This window comes from Typopeltis vanoorti, chromosome 5 (assembly GCF_054136105.1).
Source record: "Typopeltis vanoorti isolate ZY-2024b chromosome 5, IOZ_Tvanoo_1.0, whole genome shotgun sequence".
Lineage (NCBI taxonomy): Eukaryota > Metazoa > Arthropoda > Arachnida > Uropygi > Thelyphonidae > Typopeltis > Typopeltis vanoorti.
Genome location: NC_143553.1, coordinates 114,411,053 through 114,430,734, shown reverse-complemented (window position 1 = coordinate 114,430,734; position 19,682 = coordinate 114,411,053). Strand labels below are relative to the sequence as shown.

Genomic DNA, 19,682 nt, shown 5'->3' with positions numbered 1-19,682 from the left:
AGGCATGTGGTGAGGTTGTGTGCAAAGATAAAAAAAATCAGAACTCCCTGGTGGACACAACAAGTTAAAGAGGCAGTGAAGGAAAAGAAGAAAGCATATCAAAAGTTCCTGGCAAATAAGTCAGCTTTTACTCTTACAGAATACAGAGACAAATGTAAGAAAGCTAAACAGTGTGTAAAACTAGCTAAACAAAAGTCATGGGGGGACTTTGGCAAGAATATAGAAAATAAATATCAAGAAGGTGGCAAAATATTCTGGAGGTTGTTGAAGAAGCTTAGGAATGGAGGAAAGAGTGCTGTAAAAGGAATTAGAGATGATAAAGGTGAAATGAAAACAGGAGAAAAAGATATCCTTGAAGTATGGAGTAATTACTTTGAAAAACTGCTAAATGAAACAAGCAGTGATGACAGCACAGTGATAAAAAACACTGACCAGGCATGCAATCAGGAATACATATCTATACTTGAAGTAGAAAAAGCCATCAAAGGCTTGAAATGTGGAAAGGCAGCAGGAGTAGATGATATTTGACCAGAAATGCTGAAGTATGGTGGTATAAGAGTCTTACAGTGGTTGCACTGCATAGTTCAGAAAGTCTGGACAGAGGGACGAATTCCCGATGATTGGAGTAGAGCTCTCATAGTACCCATATATAAAAAGGGAAATAAAACTGAATGTGAGAATTACAGAGGTATTTCCCTACTGAGTGTTCCTGGCAAGATCTATGCAAGTATACTTGAGAAACGGTTGAGAAGAATTGTGGAAGAAAAGCTTGGTGAAGAACAAGCTGGATTCAGGCCAAATAGAGGCTGTCAGGATCAGATCTTCACTTTACGACAAATAGTCGAGAAAGCATGGGAATATAACAAAGATCTGTATTTAAGTTTTGTCGATTTGGAAAAGGCATATGACAAGGTGCCAAGAGAGAATCTATTCAATACGCTGCAGTTATATGGTGTCAATGGGGCATTATATCAAGCAATACTTAGTCTTTATTTGAGTTGTGAGTCAGCAGTTAGAATTGAAGGAAGTACAGGAAGATGGTTTAATGTTAAATCTGGTGTGAGACAAGGATGTACATTATCCCCTCTGTTATTCATTATCTATATGGATCACATTATGAAGGAATGTGGTATTAAACCTGATATCAAAATTGGAGATGTTAATGTCAGCTCTTTGCTTTATGCGGATGATGTTATACTTCTAAATAAATCCGCTACAAGTCTGCAAGATTCTCTGACTAAATTGAATAGCTGTTGTAATAGATATGGTATGAAGGTCAGCAATAAAAAGACAAAGACAATGAAAATAGGCAGAATCATTGAAAATGTCAACTGTGTTGTGAATGGAGAACCTGTGGAACAAGTAAAACATTTCAGCTACTTAGGCACAATTTTTACTGAAGATGGTAAACTAAATAGAGAAATAGACAACAGAATCAGCAAAGCTGGTATCGTGGGAAGTCAATTGAATAAATTCATATGGAATAAGAAAGAAATTAGTCGGAACACTAAATTAGCTGTATACAAGACTGTGTTCAAACCAATTTTAACTTATGGATCTGAGAGCTGGGTCAGAAGTAAAACACTTGACCAAAGACTAGAGACCGCAGATATGAGAGTCCTGAGAAAGATTAGAGGCGTGAACAGATGGCATCAATGGCAATATCATATTAAAAATGAGGATATTAGGAAAGAACTTGACATTGTCAGCATCCAGGAATGCGTTAGCAGAGCTAATCTCAGATGGTATGGTCACTTAAATAGAATGGGAGAGGAAAGATTAGCAAAACAAGTGTTCTCTGCCAGGTTGGCAGGAAAACGACCCAGAGGAAGACCAAGATATAGGTGGATTGATACGGTACAAAGTGCCTTAGACGATAGAAATATAAGATCTGATAATGTTGGAGTCTTGACAAGTAACAGACTGATTTGGAGGAAAATTGTAGATAGGAAGTTAGTAATGATGTAATTTTTTCATGTAGTACTGTCATATCCTGTACACCCCTTGAGGGTACATGGCAGGAATTTGATGATGATGATGATGATGATGCTTACCAGTGTATCCCTGAAAATGCTTACAGATATTAGTCGGTGAAACATGTCGGATATTAAACAATTATTTACTTGACTAACGTACCGAATTAAGTCTTTAATTTATTAATACTAGTGGTTAACTTTTCTTTAGATGTTTAATATTCTGTTCCAGATATTTCATTTTGCTTCTAATTTTCAGTAACTTCTGTCTAAGCTCTTCTACTACAGTCCCAACGCTTGATCCCATTTCTAATCACTCTAATCTATCAAGACACTTTTCACATATGTTAATGTTTTCCTTCTTCTCCAAATAGTCAACAAATCTTTCACAATTTTTGGTGCATAGATATAGCAATTTTCGCAATGCATTCACTACAAAAATTCCAAGGGAGAGCTAGACTTTTGTACAGAAACCTTTCATGCTGCTGATGTACGTTTCTTTATGGACACCATTTTCAGAAGCAGTATGAACAAACAAGTAGCAAAACACAATACACACAACAAAAAATTTTAACACCACCACTGAAGGACACTTTTATCCAAACTGAAAAAATACAGTACAATTGTGATAGAAAAACCACACTATACGCTAATTGAAAGCACGTTTCTTTAGAACAGCTCAAATCTACAGCTACATTCACTCGCAACACTAGTGACATCATTAGGCAAAACTGGCTGAAGTTATTAACATGCATGTAATAAACATTCAAGGATACGCTGTAATTTAAAATCCTGTCTTTGATGGGAGCTTTTTTTTTTTTTTTTTCAGACAGGGCTATGTTAGCTAGATTTAGATGTCAGACTGTTTTTTCTAGGAAACCTGACCAAAAAACATATGTATCTCTTGGAATAATAGGTATGACACTAATGATTTCATCAAAGTAGACAGTAAAATAAAGTAAATGTCTGGATTAGAGGCAACGTATGTAAAAGACAAAACAATTCAGGGATGACAGGATGAATTATGTTAAGTGCACAGCATTTAATATACATCAGATTTGATGAACTGATGCATATCATAAGAGACCAAACCATATTTTTAGTAATCTTCACATTATATTTAAAAATCTATATAGGAATCAATACTCATTTTCATGAAAGCTGTTCACTGTTGATTGCTGAAACAAAGTACTGTCTCACATATTTGCTATAAATATGTACTGAGGATGATAAATGACAAGACAATTCATGATTGATAGTTAAAATTATATGACTTCATTTAAATATAATATTTTGGTTATATTAACTAACTAGAAAAAGCATAAAAAGTGCCCAGAAAAAAGCTTTTCAAAACAATATTATTATATGGAGTAAATAGAACATTATAGAGAGCAATACACACATACATTTAAGTTGTAAGTCAGCAGTTAGAATTGAAGGAAAGACAGGAAGACATATAAATCAGGTGCAAGACAAGGGTGCATAAAGCAAAGAGCCAAGTTTGATATCTCCAATTCTGTTATCAAGTTTAGTGCTAGTTTCTTTCATAATGCAATCCACATAGATGATGAATAGGAGCGAAGATAAAAAAAACTAACACTAAACTTGATAACAGAATTGGAGATATCAAACTTGGCTCTTTGCTTTATGTAGATAGCATTGTACTTCTAAACAAATCCAGTTAATAACTGCTTTAACAAATCTGGCATGAAAATCAGCAATAAAATAACTGAAACTATGAAAATTGACAGGAATATAGAAAACTTCAACTGCATTCTCAACAGAGAACCTATAGAGCAGGTAATACATTTCAGTTATTTATGCAGACAACAGAATAAGCAAAACTAGCACAGTGAAAATGAGTTGAATAAATTTATATGGAATAAGAGAAATTAGCCAAAAGACTAAATTAGCAGTATACAAGACAGTGCTGAAACTAATTTTAAGTTATGGATCTGAGAGTTGGGTTAGAAATAAAGCACTTGATCAAAGACTAAAGACCACAAATATGAGAGTTATGATGAAAATTAGGGGAGTGAACAGATTGGCATCAATGGCAGCATCATATTAAAAATGAAGATATTAAGAAGGTAACTTGGCATTGTTAGCATTCAAGAATGTGTAAGCAGAGCTAATCTATGGTATCATAGTCACTTAAACAGAACAGGCGAAGACGGGTTAGCAAAACAGGGGTGTTTGATGCCAAGATAGAAGGTGACCAAGATCTAAGTGGACCGATTCAGTCAGAAAGGTTCTAGAATATCAAAATATTACATATGACAATATTTGTGTGCTAACCTCAAGGGCTCACTTTAGTGAGTGTACAGGCATGGCAAACCCGAGGTACCAGATGCTGGACTATGCCTTACTTCATGTAATTATCTGTTATGTTATTCAGTAGACTGGTCCCTCCTCTTCTTTCTTTGCTTCTTTCTCCTCTCCTTGCTCCTTCCCCCTGATGCTATTAGAGTATTCGAGGGCTAGGGGTGAGTCTTTCCTATCTTGCTAAGTCATTTCGTCTTATGAAGACACTGAAGGAGGCAAGCTAGCCTCAATAGGTGCCGGTCTCAAGCCTGGTTAAATGCAAGGGTTGATGTCAGGAAGGTCATCCAGTCAGAAAACTTCAATGCCAGCTCAAACTATGATATGAGTCAAAGAGAAAATGATATAAGGGCTAGCGCGTACCCCTTAAGCGATGTGCAGCCACATCGCCCTACAGCTGCGAGAAGTGGAAGAGGGCTACTGCATCAAGGGCGGGTGCAGTTAAAGAAGCGAGCCCAGCAGGTGGAGAGGATACTGCGAGTGGGAACACTGAATGTTGGAAGCATGCCTGGAAGGGGAAGAGAGGTGGCAGACATGATGAGGAAGAGGAAGTTGGACATTTTATGTGTACAGGAGACAAGGTGGAAGGGGGGAAAGGCAAAGGAACTGGGAGATGGATATAAATTGTTCTACTCTGGAGCGAATAACAAGGGAAGAAATGGTGCAGGAATTGTGGTGTGTGGCAGAATGAAGAGTGAAGTAATGGAAGTGGGTAGAAAGAACGACAGGATCATGCGAATGAAATTGGGTCTTGGAGAAGAGCGGGTGGTCGTATTATGTGTATATGCCTCGCAAGTTGGTTGTACAGCAGAGGAGAAAGATGAGTTCTGGAACGTGTTAGATGAAGAAATGAGGGAATTAGAAGAAAATGAGATGGTGATTGTTGGAGGAGACTTGAACAGACACATAGGAAGACAGAATAGAGACTGTGAAAGGGTGCATGGTGGCCACAGAGTGGGAATGATGAACCAGGAAGGAGAGAGGGTTGTGGACTTTGCAGTAGTGTTTGATCTGGCAATTGTGAACTCATTTTTCTACAAGAGGGAAGAACATTTGATAACATTTAGGAGTGGTAACAACAGTTCACAAATTGACTACATTTTGACTAGAAGAAAATATCTTAAGGTTGTGACAAATTGTAAAGTAATTCCAACAGATCAAGTAGCACAGCAACACCGACTGCTGTGCGTAGACTTTAAAATAAGATTGAAGATAAGAACCTCTGGATGCCATGGGATGAAGACAATTAAGTGGTTTCACTTAAAAGAGGAGAGTGTGGGGAATTATTATAGGGAGAGGGTGTTAGAGAGGATTTCGGATGGACTGGAAAGCGTACAAGATTGGTGGAAACATAATTCAAAAGTCATCCTGAGCTGTGCAATTGAGGTGCTTGGTGAGACATCTGGAAAGATTAGAGAGCAGAAGGAGGGTTGGTGGTGGAATAATAATGTACAAGTGGCAGTGACAGCTAAGAGGAAGGCAAAGTAGGAGTGGGATGAGTCAAGAGTGGAAGAGGACAGAGAGGTGTACAGAGAGAGAAAGCAAGAAGCCAAGAGAGTTGTGGCACAGAGACGAAGGCCATGGCATATCAAGAAGGAAGGACAGAGAAAAATTTACCAACTAGTGAAATGTAGAAATAAAGCAGCAAAGGACATCTTACATGTGAGGCAGATTAAAGACGCTGAAGGAAGAGTATTATGGATGGATGTGGACATAAGAAACAGATGGAAAATATACTTTGAGGGATTTATGGAGTCCCTCAAATAGTATTATGGAGGGATGTGGACATAAGAAACAGATGACAGATGGAAAATATACTTTGAAGGACTTTTGAATGAGGAAAATGCAAGGACTCACAGAGGGGATGGTGCAGAACATCAGTAGAGTGGAAGTGACGGAAGCCATGAAGAGGATGAGGAATGGAAAATCAGTGGGCCCCGACAGAATTCCAGTGGAGGCATGGAAGGCACTGGGGGAAGAGGGAATTGACCTGCTGTGGGACCTGTTCATGAAAGTTTGCCAACAGGAAAATATACTCGAGGAATGGAGGGAGAGCTCTTGTCCCCATCTACAAGAGTAAAGGGGATGCACAAGACTGTAAAAATTACAGAGAAATAAAGTTGATGTCCCACACAATGAAAATCCTAGAAAGGGTTCTTGATAGTAGATTGACGAAGGAAGTGGAGATTGCAAAGGAACAATTTGGCTTCGGCTTTATGCCTGGTAGATCAACAACAGATGCTATCTTTGGGTTACGGCAGATGATGGAAAAGTATCGAGAGAAACAAAGGGAGCTACATCTGGCATTTATTGATCTGGAGAAAGCATACGATAGAGTGCCAAGGCAAGAAGTCTGGAGGTGTCTGAGGGAGAAGAAGGTGCCAGAGAAATATGTTAGGTTGTTGTGGGAAATGTACAGAAATGTGAAGACAAGCATTCGGACCTGCCTGGGACAGACAGAAGGTTTTCAAGTAAGTTGGCTTGCATCAAGGATCAGCATTAAGTCCGTTTCTGTTTAATATTGTGATGGAAGTGGTAACAGAGGAGATGAGAGAAGATGCACCTTGGACAATGTTGTATGCAGATGACATCTTGCTGTGTGCAGATTCAAGAGAAGAAAAGCAGGAACTAAACTGGAAAGATGGAGAAAAGTACTGGAAGAGAAAGGTATGAGACTGAGCAGACGTAAAACAGAGTATATGTGTTGCACAGTGGGCGGTGGCCAGGAGACAGATCTGGAGCTGGAAGGAAATGTCATCAGGAAGGTGAGAGACTTTAGATACTTAGGTTCAACAGTGGAAGAAGATGGAGGAGCTGAGAAGGAAGTGGGATGCAGGATACAAGCGGGTTGGAGGAACTGGAGGGAGATGGCTGGAGTGTTATGCGATAAGAGGGTGCCAATCAATCTGAAAGGCAAAATCTATAGGACAGTAGTGAGGCCAGCTATGACATATGCTAAAGAAACTGTGGCCCTGAGGAAAAATAACATAAGCAGGATGGAAGTAGCAGAGATGAGAATGCTTAGGTGGATGTGCGGTGTGACCAGAAAGGATCGTCTGAGAAATGACTATGTCAGGGGAACAGTGAAAGTTATGAACTTAGGAGCGAAAATACAGGAGGCAAGGTTGAGATGGTTTGGTCATGTGATGAGGAGGGAGGACGAATATGTGGGAAGAAGGGTCATGCAGATGGATGTGCAAGGAAGGCGGAAGCGTGGGCATCCAAAGAAGAGATGGAGGGAGCTGGTAGAAGAGGACTTGAGGATGAAGAACTTGGATGTGGTGACAGCCCAAGACAGAAAGGTGTGGAGGAGACTCATTATCAACGGTGACCCCACTTAAGTGGGAGAAGCTGCAGAAGAAGAAGAAGAAGACAATATTTGTGTTCTGACAATAGACTAATTTTGAGTGAAACTGTTGATAGAAGATTAGTAATATTGTAAACTTAATCATGCAAGTACTGCCATAGTAATGCTGTACACCCCTTAAGGATACATAACAGAAAATTGATGATGATGATTAACTATCTATAAAAATAGAATGCAATTTAGATAGTGCTATACAGAGATACCTTTTTATCATTAATATACCACTGTAATTCTGCTGCTGGATTAGATTTTGCAGACGAACAAGTAACATTCAATATATCTCCAACACGGTAACTGGGCTGTCCTCCAGTAATAACTGGACCATCTCTACTTAGAGCTAGAAAAGAAAAACAAATACTTATTATTAAAATACCGCAATAATTGGTATTCTATTAAATATTCTCACATAATCACCATAATACAACTAGGTGAACTTTCAGAATTTGCAACCTCAGTAGTGTGTTTCTTTACAGTATATAACATGTAGAGAATATATGGAATCGAAATCAAGTACACATTAATGGTAAGAAGCTCATTACACCTGATGACAAACAAAAACAACTTTTATTTTATCACATGTATAAAAAAAACAAAGGAGGAACCTAGTAACATTTTTAATGGAGTGTTCAAACATGCCTCCAAATTTTCCTCTCAGTGAATTAAAATAAGATTCACTAATTCAGTTAATAACAATAACAATGTGGAGGCTGCATATTGAACTTGTGTATTTTTTATTTATTTATTTATTTATTTTCAGAATATGCTGGACAATGTACAACATTCAATATATATATGGTTTGGATTATACTACCATCTTCTTCTTCTTCTTCTCTCCCATCCTCAAAAAAGGGTCGAGTCCTGTGTGGATAAGAGCCTTCCACTGTTCTCTGTCCAAACCAGTTCTAAGGAATTTATGCTATGTTAATCTTGGGCTTCCTCTGGGTCTTGTGCCTCCACAGTGCCCTCAAATACAGGCGAGGAAGTCTGTCCAGTTCCATTTGCAAAATGCAACCAATCCAACAGAGTCGATGCATTTTAAGTATGTTAAGAATTCTTGAGTCAGGAATGTTGAAATCTTGCAGCACTTGTGCATTTGTCTTATGTTCTGTCCCATGAGTTCTGTTGATTTTCATATAATTTTGTTGTTTTTTCCAAATTTTATTCAGTTTATTCTTCATTGACCATGCTATGGAGAGTCTGTGTTTTTTTTTTGTTGCTATTCATCTAAATTTGAAGTCAAATATGCTCCTAAGTAATTAAAACCATTAACTTTTTCTATGGTATCCTGATTAAGTATTATCTGTATATCTTCTAGGTGTCTCTCAATTTTCATTATCGTAGGTTTATAGTTTTACTTGAGTTTATAATCATATTATAATTTCTGCAGGTTTCTTGTAATTTTGCAAGCTGGTATTGGAGATTTGATTTGTTATCCATTATAATTACTACATCATCTGAATATATGATATGTGTGACTGGTCTTCCATTGACTTCTACTCTTTTTGTTGAGGACAATGCTCTTTAATAAGCTATTGGATAAAAATGTTAAAAAGGCATGGGAAGAGTGGGCATCCTTGCATAACTCCTTCTTTGATTTTTGTTGTGATATTTTCATATTGAACTACTGCACTTGTATTCTGATTGTAGTACAATTGATGACCATAAAATTCATTAATAAAATAAATGAAAATAAATAATAAATTCAAAAACCCACAACTAAGGATTCATAGAATATTAGTAAAGTTCAACAGAACTCCATTAATGTTCTCTGAACTTCATTTCATCCTTCATGTTGAGGCCATCTTTCTGAATATGCACACACACACACACACACACACACATGCATGCTCACTCATGAGCCAAAACATTGACCATCTAGCTTGTTTCCAGCCAACCAGATTGCATGGCTGGACAGAAGCAGGCCAGTGGTGGCAGTATCCTGGTATGGGGAATGGACATCACTGTGTCCTCTCATCCCTATTACTGCCCAACATTGTGACAATGTGCTCAATACATCTGGACTCTTCCAACAAGACCAATGCCCCATATCACAAGGCCTACATTGTGCAAACGTGATTCAAAGAGTATATCTGCATTCTGCCTGCTCCCCTGGATGCTTATTCTCCTGATTTGAATCATGTGAAATACAGCCATTGCCTTACTTGGTTGCTGACCTGGAACATTATTTGGTCTAGACATTTAATAGAGACATGAATGTTAGACATAGTATAATGTTTTAAATAATGGATTCACACATGTATGAGAAAACTAAATAGAATTTATTACTCTTACATATTTCACTGAATATGACATGAGCTTCATTTGGGGAGAATGCAGAAGACTTGGCTACAACATTTAAATTATGAACACAAGAATGAGTCACAGGAATAATAAATTCTATTTAGTTTTCTCTTAAATGTGTGAAGCTGTTATTTAAAACATTATATTATGTCTAATAACATATCTCCATTAAACATCTAGTAACTGATTCTTACAGCGAAGATTACCGGAAGTATGTCAGAAAATTTGGAGCTATATTTAAAGAAATCATGCCTGCATAACTAACTTATTTCTAAAATCATGTCATAATGCTGATTTAATTCCTAATTTTATCAAAATGAAAGAGGCTATAAAATCTTACTCTGCTCATAATATTTACCAAATAACTAGTAAGGCCTCACTGTTAGAAGGATACATTATGTTCTGAGATTTGATAGGCAACAACAAGATGCAAAGTATACACTTAGTGCAGAAATCTTGGAGGAAGTTGAGGAGACAAGAGACCTTGGAGTAGTAGCAGACAAGGTTCTAAAGTTCATACTGCACAAAATATGAAGACATCACATCAGATTATGGCAATGATGCAAAGGACCTGAACTTGCAGAAATAAAGAGGTTCTGGTTCCATTGTATAAGGCAAGGATGGCCAACCTATGGCACATTGGATGATTAGAAGTAGCACATTGAAGCCCAATGATAATAATAAAAAAAAGTAATTACAGATATTATTTCTGGAACATTTTCCATGTTATTACTCCTCTAAATTAATATTAATTTTTATAGCTATTTTGCCTATTTTTCTTTAGGAGTATTCCTTTTATGATGTCATTGGCTTTTCACTCAATTTTTTAGGACATTATTGATATTTTAAAGACATAGATATATATGAAGAATATAAGGAAGGAATAATTTTGGACATACCTTTGTAGGATGTTCTTGCTTGTCTTCTTTTGGAGCAGCATCAGGCATATAGTGATAAACATTTATATACCACTGCTGAAGTATGACAGAAAGGAAGAGGGTGTGGAAAGGAGGAGATGGAAAGTTGTAGAAGAATTGCAGATGAAACAAAGGTATGTAAATTTAAGACCCAACTTTCAAGGGTGGGCTGCAAATTCTTTGGGAAGAAGGTGAAAGGTGTGGTAAGAGAAAGAGAACCAAAAAGAGAACCAAAAGAGAAACAAAATACAAAATTATGGCTTTGTCGATTTGTGGGGTATGTTTCTGTTCAAGAGCATGGGCTGCTATTTCTGTTTTCCATGTATTTTGTTTTTTCGTTTGGCTACTATATCTTTTACCTTCTTCCCAAAGAATTCACAGTCCACCCTTGAAACTTGGGTCTTAAATTTACATACCTTTGTTTCATCAGCAATTCTTCCACATCTTTCCATCTCCTCATTTCCACCCCTCCTTCCTTTCTGTCATACCAGCAGTGGTATATAAATGTTTATCGCTATATGCCTGATGCTGCTCCAAAAGAAGACAACCAAGAACATCCTACAAAGGTATGTCCAAAATTATTCCTTACTTATATTCTTCATGTATTGATCTCTTTAAATTATCAATAATGTCCTAAAATTGAGTAAAAAGCCAATGACATCATAAAAGAGATACTTCTAAAAAAATAGGCAAAACAGCCATAAAAATTAATAAAAAAGTAAGCCTATTTATGCAAAAAGTATTAACTAAAAACCGATTTATAGAAAAAAAGCTAAAACTTAGTAATTATTTTTGGCAATTTTATTTTTTCGTGCACATCTTTTGCACATTCACTTGTTTGATCCTGAGGCACCAAGCATTAGCAACAGCCATGCGTCACACATTTTTGTCAGTCAGTTTACAATTGATACTAGTGCACTTCAGAGTTATGCTTTGTTCGTCCTTTGTGAAAATTTGAAGTTTTGTACTTTTTCAAAAATTAAGCCTTGTTTTAACATTCAGTTACCCATCACAGTGCAAAAGAAAAACAGAAGGTGATAATAAGCATAAATTCAATGAACAGTGAGAAAAAATGAGTTCTTATTTATAGCATATCCATTAGGAAAACCATTGTGCATTGTTTGCAAAAACTTTCTCACATAATAAAAGACATGATCTTAATAAACACTATAAACACAACATCAGACTGAAATAGAAGGAAAACTGAAGCTAGTGCTAGAGTCTGAGTCACAGAGAGAGAATCTTGTTTTTATATTAAATCAATATATCATGTTCATATTAACATATGTCTTAGGAAGGACCTCCCTCGATGAGTCTTTTGACTCCTTGGAGGCCTGAATAATAATAATAATAATATTTTTACTGGGAATTTTTAAGGGTACAAGAGTTGTATCATGCATCTGAACTTGTACATGAAAAAATTGGTGCATGGAACATAAAAGTTTAGCATTCTGGTAATAGGCCTTGATCAGATCTTGTATGGATTATTGTGCATAGATTTGGTCTCCTGGTGATGAGATATACTGGAAGGGGTCAAGAGAAGACTAAGTCATAACTGGCCTTTGGGTTGTGGGATATGAGGACAGATTGAGGGAATGCAGTTTGCAAAGCCATGTAAATAGAAGGAAGAGAGGGAATATTACTGAGACATTTGGTAAAGGGTTGTTATCAAGTTGATGTGGAAGAAATTTTTTGTAGAATGGGGGAAGGGAGTAGAACAAGGGTATCCTTGGAAAAAAGTATAAGGAGGATGTAAGCAAGGGCATAAGGAGCAGGTTCTTTGCATGGAGAGTAGTTGGTGAATGGAATGCACTGCCTGACGTTACGGTGAATGCAGATATATTGAATGAGTTTAAAGCATGGTTTGATAGGCTTTGTGTGTAACAGTGTTTGCCTCCCATGATGAGTCTTTTGACTCCATGAAGGTTTGGTGTTAATAATAATAATAATAATATTAAGCAGCTCTTCTTTTCAAATAATATTAAAATCTTTGAACTTGAAACTCTACTACAGAATAATCTTAGTCCTGGACATTTTGACTTAATTTGCATAATTTCATAATTTGCATAATAACTCTTTCCGCAGTCAGGCATGCTCACTTAAACTATAAACAGAAGTTGATTTGTAAGTTTGAATTATCTGAACAAAGAAGCCGTCAGTTCACTGCCAGCAAAAGTTGGTCGATTGGTAGTGCCTCTGCTACTAATGGCTCAGTTAAGTAAGTTTAAGCACAATTAGTAGTTAGAAGGGGACCAATCGTTTGATGATGTTGGCACACTCTCCTTCGCTGAGTCTTTGGACTCCCTGGAGGTGTCAAATAATAATAATAATAATAACCACTAAGCCCAGTCCATGACAAATAAATCATAAATTTAACTAACTGTCTTTTTACCAGTGATGAATAAGCATACTGTCAAAAGATCTAGAGGGCTACATGGTGTGCAGTGTTTGTAGAGAGCTCCTGAACAGATAAGTATTATTTTAAGTAATAATTGGTAAATTTGCTTGAACCTTACGTGCTAGTATTTACTTTTCGTATCATAGCGTGTCTGTGTGATTTTTGTGTTTTCTGAGTTATTTCAATTAGTAATTTGATAGATACGATTATTAACATGCACATAGCCTGATAAGAAGGAATACAATGGCATCCAGATTGCCATCTTTGTCCAAAAATTTTAATATAAAGGATTTTATTCGGTGTACCGTTTGTGAAATGTATGCTTCGAGGAGAGCGGCTGGAGTCTGGTTAACAATGATAGCGGAGTGAATGTGTGCAGAAAGTGTAAGGAATTTGAGGATTTAAAGTGTTTCAGGTCGTGAGAGTGGGAATGTAGAAAACAGTGATATGGAGGTAGGAATAGTGATATTTGCGAGGTAGCATCAGATAGCTGTGAGAATGGTGTTGAAAGTGAGAATGAAGGTAAAAATATAGAACGAATGAATGAATTAACGGATAATAAAAATGCTGAGACAGATGCAATGAGTGAGATCGCACAGTTACGTTGAGCGATACATAGGGCAAATCGGCAGCTGGAGAGTTGGCAAAAATGTTTACCGAGCGTACCAACTAATAAATGGCAAAAGTACGATAAGAAAAATAAGAGTATGATAGTGAGTGTAAACAAAATGAAAGAGCGAGTGTTGTGTGGAGATTCTTTAGTAAGAGGTGTGATAGATGAGAGTTTGACAAAATCGTACCAACCTGGTGTGAATGTTAAGGATGTAAGCGAGTCAATTAGAATGCAAAAGCAGAGGGTGAAAGAATTGATAGTAGTAGTAGCAGGAGCAAATGATTTGAAGGGAGACAAAATGGCTATGAGAAAGGATTTGAAGGAATTACTTGAGGTAGCAAAAGAGAAGAGGGAGAGAGTTAGGATGGTGAGTCTGTTGCCGCAGTATGACAGTGAAGAGTATAGAAGGAGGGACAAAATTGCTAATGATTTATGCTCGAATTATGCAACAGGAGTGGCGTGGAATTTGTGGATGTGTGGAGTGAGTTCGATGGGCGAAAGGATTTATATAAGATGGATGGTTTACATTTGAATGGATTTGGTGTACGGAGACTTGAAAAGGTGTTGTTGAATGAAGTGGATGTGCAGAATAAGGGTAACTAGTTATTAAGGAGGGGGGAAAGTAGTTATATGCATACTTTAGGAAGACAGTTGAGAGTACGAATGTGTGTAATATGCCTGAGCGAGTACAAAGGACAACAAATCAAAACTTGTTAGTATAAGACATCAAAATACGGATGGGACAAATGGGCTTCTGCAATTCATGTACACTAATGCCAGAAGTATTAGGAAAACAAGAAGGAAGAATTTTTGGCTTTGGTTGGCACTTCCAGGCCACAGGTTATTGGCATTAGTGAAACATGGCTGACAGAAGATGATATAGCTAGTGGGATTGAATGTGAGGGGGTATGGTGTGTTCAGGAGTGACAGGGAGAATAAAATGGGGGGAGGGGTGTTATTGATGATAGCTGATGAGCTGCAGCCAAGGATAATAGAAGTGGAACTGCAGGATAGAGAAAAGAGCACATTTGAGGCTGTTTGGTGTGAGATTGAAACTAGCAGAACAAAATTTACAGTTGGGTGCTGCTATGGACCAGGTGATGGAATAGATGGTGGAGATAGTATGCATAAGCAAATAAAAGAAATGAGTGGAAGGAGGATAATTATTATGGGAGATTTCAACTATGGTAACATTCATTGGAAGGAGAAGAGGACACATGGGAGGAAGGAATTGGATTTTATGCGGTTATTAAGGGATAACTATCTGCGACAGCAAGTAATGGAAAATACTAGGGGTCAGAGAGTGTTTGACCTAGTAATTGCATCTGAGAATTTGGCTGTAACGAATATGACCACGTTGCCACCAATTAGTGAAAGTGATCATAGGGTCTTGACTTGGGAGGTGGCTAAAAGTGTGGAATTTACAATTAAGACAGGGTACATGTGGAATTATCGGGCTGGTAAGTATGACAAGCTTAGGAGTTTGATTGGTTCAGTGCCATGGCATGTAAAACTGCAAGGGCTGGATGTTGATAGTGCATGGGAGGCAGTTAAGAAGTGTTTACAGGCGGCAATGGCTGACTGTATACCTAGAGTCCGAATAATAAATCAAGTTGGGGTTAAATGGATGAATAACACCATTAAGCTTGACCTGCAAAAAAAGAAACAACTGTGGATGGAATTTAAGGAGAGAGGTGACCAGCACACACATGAACGGTATAAAGTGCCGGCCAGAAGGGTAACAAGTGTTGTAAGAAAAGCAAAAGCGGATTATGAAAGAACATTAGCCATGCAGGCTAAAGAGAATTCCAAACAGTTTTTTCAATATGTTGCAAGTGAAAGAAAAAATGTATATGGCAGAATGATTTTAAAGAATGCCAGTGGTAGGGAGGTAATCAAATCAGTTGATATAGTGAAATTACTGAGTGAGCACTTTGCAAGAATATATCATCCAGGTGGTGACATTGCAGGAATGAATGAACCAACAGCTTATACTGGAATTGTGGTGAATGAAGTGGAGGTGAATATCTATTACAAAACCTCAATGTCAATACATCTGTGGGATTATTATTATTATTATTGTTCCGGGAAACTCCAAGGAGTCGACAGACTCATCGAGGGAGGCCCTAACATCATGTCTGGAACAACTATTCAACATTCACACAGTATCTATCATATCTTGCCTTGAACTCATTCACGGTCGTAGCACCCACAACAGACTCTGGAAGCTTATTCCACTCATTCACCACTCTCTAAGTAAAAAACCTAGCTCTAACACCCTTGTCAACCACGCTCTTGCCCAGCTTCCATGCATGGCCCCTAGTCCTCCAACCACCAGTCATATTTTCAAAAATATCTTCTGGATCAATCTTATAAAAACCCTTCAGTAATTTGAATGTCTCAATCATATCACCCCTCCTTCGCCTATCGTCCAATTTCTGCAACCCACAAATCCTCAACCTATTCTTATAAGGTTCATTCCACAGACCTGCTATCATCTTGATCACTCGTCTCTGGACCCTCTCCACTTCCTCCCCATCACGAAGAAACCCTGGTGCCCATAACTGGGCACAGAAGTCCAGATGGGGTCTTATCAAGGCTCGACAGAGGAAAAACAACTTGCTTCTCTCTGCATGTTAAAGTATTTTTCATAAGCCAAGTGATTTGGTGAGCTGTTTTAGTTATTTTGCAATGTGCCCCCTAAACTTCAACTCCCTATCCACCAGCACTCCCAAATCCCTGGCCTCATCAATCTCCTGGAGTACGGTTCCACCTATGCGATATACTGCTGCTATTCTTTTCACCCCAAAGTGCATAACCTTACACTTTGCCGCATTAAACTGACATCCATTTTTCCTAGCCCAGTCCTCCAAACTATCCAAATCATCCTGTGCACTCACAATTGCTCTACCCAACTTTGCATCATCAGCAAACAAGTGAACACTTCCTCTCAAATCCTTTCCAATATCATTGATGAACAAATTGAAAAGCAGTGGTCCAAGAACAGAGCCCTGCGGCACTCCACTAGTCACAAGACGTCTTTTTGACTCCACTCCTGAATAAACCACTCTCTGGTATCTCTCCTTCAACCACCCTCCTATCCATCTTACCAACCCTACATCTATCCCCATCTGCTCCAGTTTACTGATTAGGATTCCATGTGGTATCCTGTCAAAGGCCTTGGCAAGGTCCAGTAGTATCACTGTAAACCCATTACCCTATCCAGTTCAGCTGTCACTGTGTTATAAAACGTGAGCAAGTTACTGAGGCATGATCTACCCTTCACAAAACCATGTTGTCTCCCATACAATATCCCATTTTCATCTATCCAATCCTGTATTCTTTTCTTGACTAATTTCTCTAAGACCTTGACAGTGATTCCTGATATGCTAATCGGTCGGTAATTTACAACAGCGGTCTTGGAACCACCTTTATGCAGTGGAACTATTTTCCCCTCCTTCCACCCGCTCGGGACTAACCCAGACCCAAGACTCAAATTAAACAAAATGGTCAAGGGTACTGACAATTCATTAGCTGCTTCTCGTACTACACGAGCTGGTATACCATCCAACCCCACAGATGTATTGACATTGAGGTTATGCAATAGACTACTCACCTCCACTTCATTCACCACAATTCCCGTATAATCTACTGGTTTATTCGTTTCTGCAATGTCACCACCTGGATGATATATTCTTGCAAAGTGCTCACTCAGTAACTCAGCTATCTCAACTGATTCAGTTACCTTCCTACCATCGACATTCTCTAAAATCATTCTGCCATGTACATTTTTCCTTTTACTTGCTACATATGTAAAAAACTGTTTAGGATTCTCTTTAGCCCAGATGGCCAATGTTCTTTCGTAATCCTTTTTTGCTTTTCTTACCACACTTGTCACCCTTCTGGCCTGCGCTTTATACCGTTCATGTGCCTGCCGGTCACCTTTCTCCTAAAATTCCCTCCATAGTTGTTTCTTTTTTTGCAGCTCAAGCTTAATGGTGTTATTCATCCATTTAACCCCTACTTGATTTATTATTCGGACTCTAGGTATACAGTCAGCCATTGCTTCATGCAAGCACTTCTTAACCACCTCCCATGCACTATCAACTTCTAGTCCTTGCAGTTGTACATGCTATGGCACTGAGCCAATCAAACTCCTAAGCTTGTCATACTTTCCAGCCCGATAATTCCACATGTACCCTGTCTTAATTGAAAATTCTACACCTTTAGCCACCTCCCAAGTCAAGACCCTATGATCACTCTCACCGATTGGTGGCAATGTGGTCATATTTGTTACAGCCAAATCCTCAGATGTAATTACTAGGTCAAGCACTCTCTGACCCCTAGTATTTTCCATTACATGCTGTCGCAGATAGTTATCCCTTAATAACCGCATAAAATCCAATTCCTTCCTCCTGTGTGTCCTCTCCTCACTCCAATCAATGCGACCATAGTTGAAATCTCCCATAATAATCACCCTCCTTCCACTCATTTCTTCTACTTGCTTGTGCATACTGTCACCACTATCTTTTCCATCATCTGGTCTATAGCAGCACCCAATTGTATATTTAGTTCTGCTAGCCACAATCTCACACCAAATGGCCTCAAATGTGCTCTTGTCTCTATCCTGCAATTCAACTTCTATTCTCCTTGGCTGTAGCTCATCAGCTATCATCAACAATACTCCTCTCCTCATTTTATTCTCTCTGTCATTCCTGAACACACTATACCCATCACATTCAATCCCACTAGCTATATCATCTACAGTCAGCCATGTTTCACTAATACCAATAGCCTGTGGTCTGGAAGTGCCAACCATGGCCAAAAACTCTTCCTTCTTATTCCTAATACTCCTAGTATTAGTGTACATGAATTTAAGACCCCCATTAGCCCCAACCCTACCTTGATGCCTTATATTAACTATCCCACTCTGGTTTGTTGTCCTTATTTGCTCTAGCATATTATATTCATTCTTACATTCAACTGCCTCCCTAAGGACTGTATATCTACTACCCCCCATTAATGAATCTAGTTTCCCTGAATTTGCACATCCACTACATTCAACAACACTTTCTCAAGTCTTCTTACACCATAACCATTCAAATGCAAGCCATCCATCTTATATAGATCCTTTCGCCCATCAAACTCACTCCACACGTCCACAAATTCCACACCACTCGTCATACATAACCCACGCATAAAGTCATTCGCAATTATGGCCCTCCTTTTAAACATTTCACTGTCATACTATGGCAAAAGACTAATCATTCTAACTCTCTCACTCTTTTCTTTTGCTACCTCAAACAATTCATTCAGGTCTTCTATCATTTCCATTTTATCTCCTTTTAAATCATTCATACCTGCCACAACAATCATTTCTTTCACCCTTTCCTTTTGCTCTCTAATAGACTCAGTTACATCCTTTATGGTCGCACCAGGTTGGTACGATTTTGTCAAATCCTCTACTAACACACCTCGTACTAACGAGTCTCCATACAGCACTCTATCCTTCATTTTGTTCATGTTCACATTCATACGCCTATTTTTCCTGTCATACCTTTTATTATTGGTTGGTTCATTCAGTCGACTTTTGTTCATGCACTCTAGCTGCTGTTTTGCCCTTTCTATCGCACCATTGAACAACGCGAGCTCATTCAATGCATCTATCTCATCTTTTTTATTCTCTGAGAAACAATTAATACTATCATTCACACTTTCTACATTCACACTCTCATAATTCTCATGTACAACCTTGCCGTTTCTTGTCATATCGCTATTTTCTTCATTCTGA

The 19,682-nt window shown here is 38.2% G+C and overlaps 1 protein-coding gene across 1 annotated transcript in view; it reads right to left on the bottom strand.

Annotated features, from left to right (window-relative positions):
* Nucleotides 1-19,682, bottom strand: part of LOC150106738 (synaptogenesis protein syg-2-like) — a 393,852-nt gene that overhangs the window by 112,125 nt on the left and 262,045 nt on the right. The window contains exon 6 of the mRNA XM_090392677.1: nt 7,866-7,999. Within this exon, the coding sequence (XP_090248803.1) occupies nt 7,866-7,999 (134 nt within the window). The remainder of the gene's footprint in view (nt 1-7,865; nt 8,000-19,682) is intronic.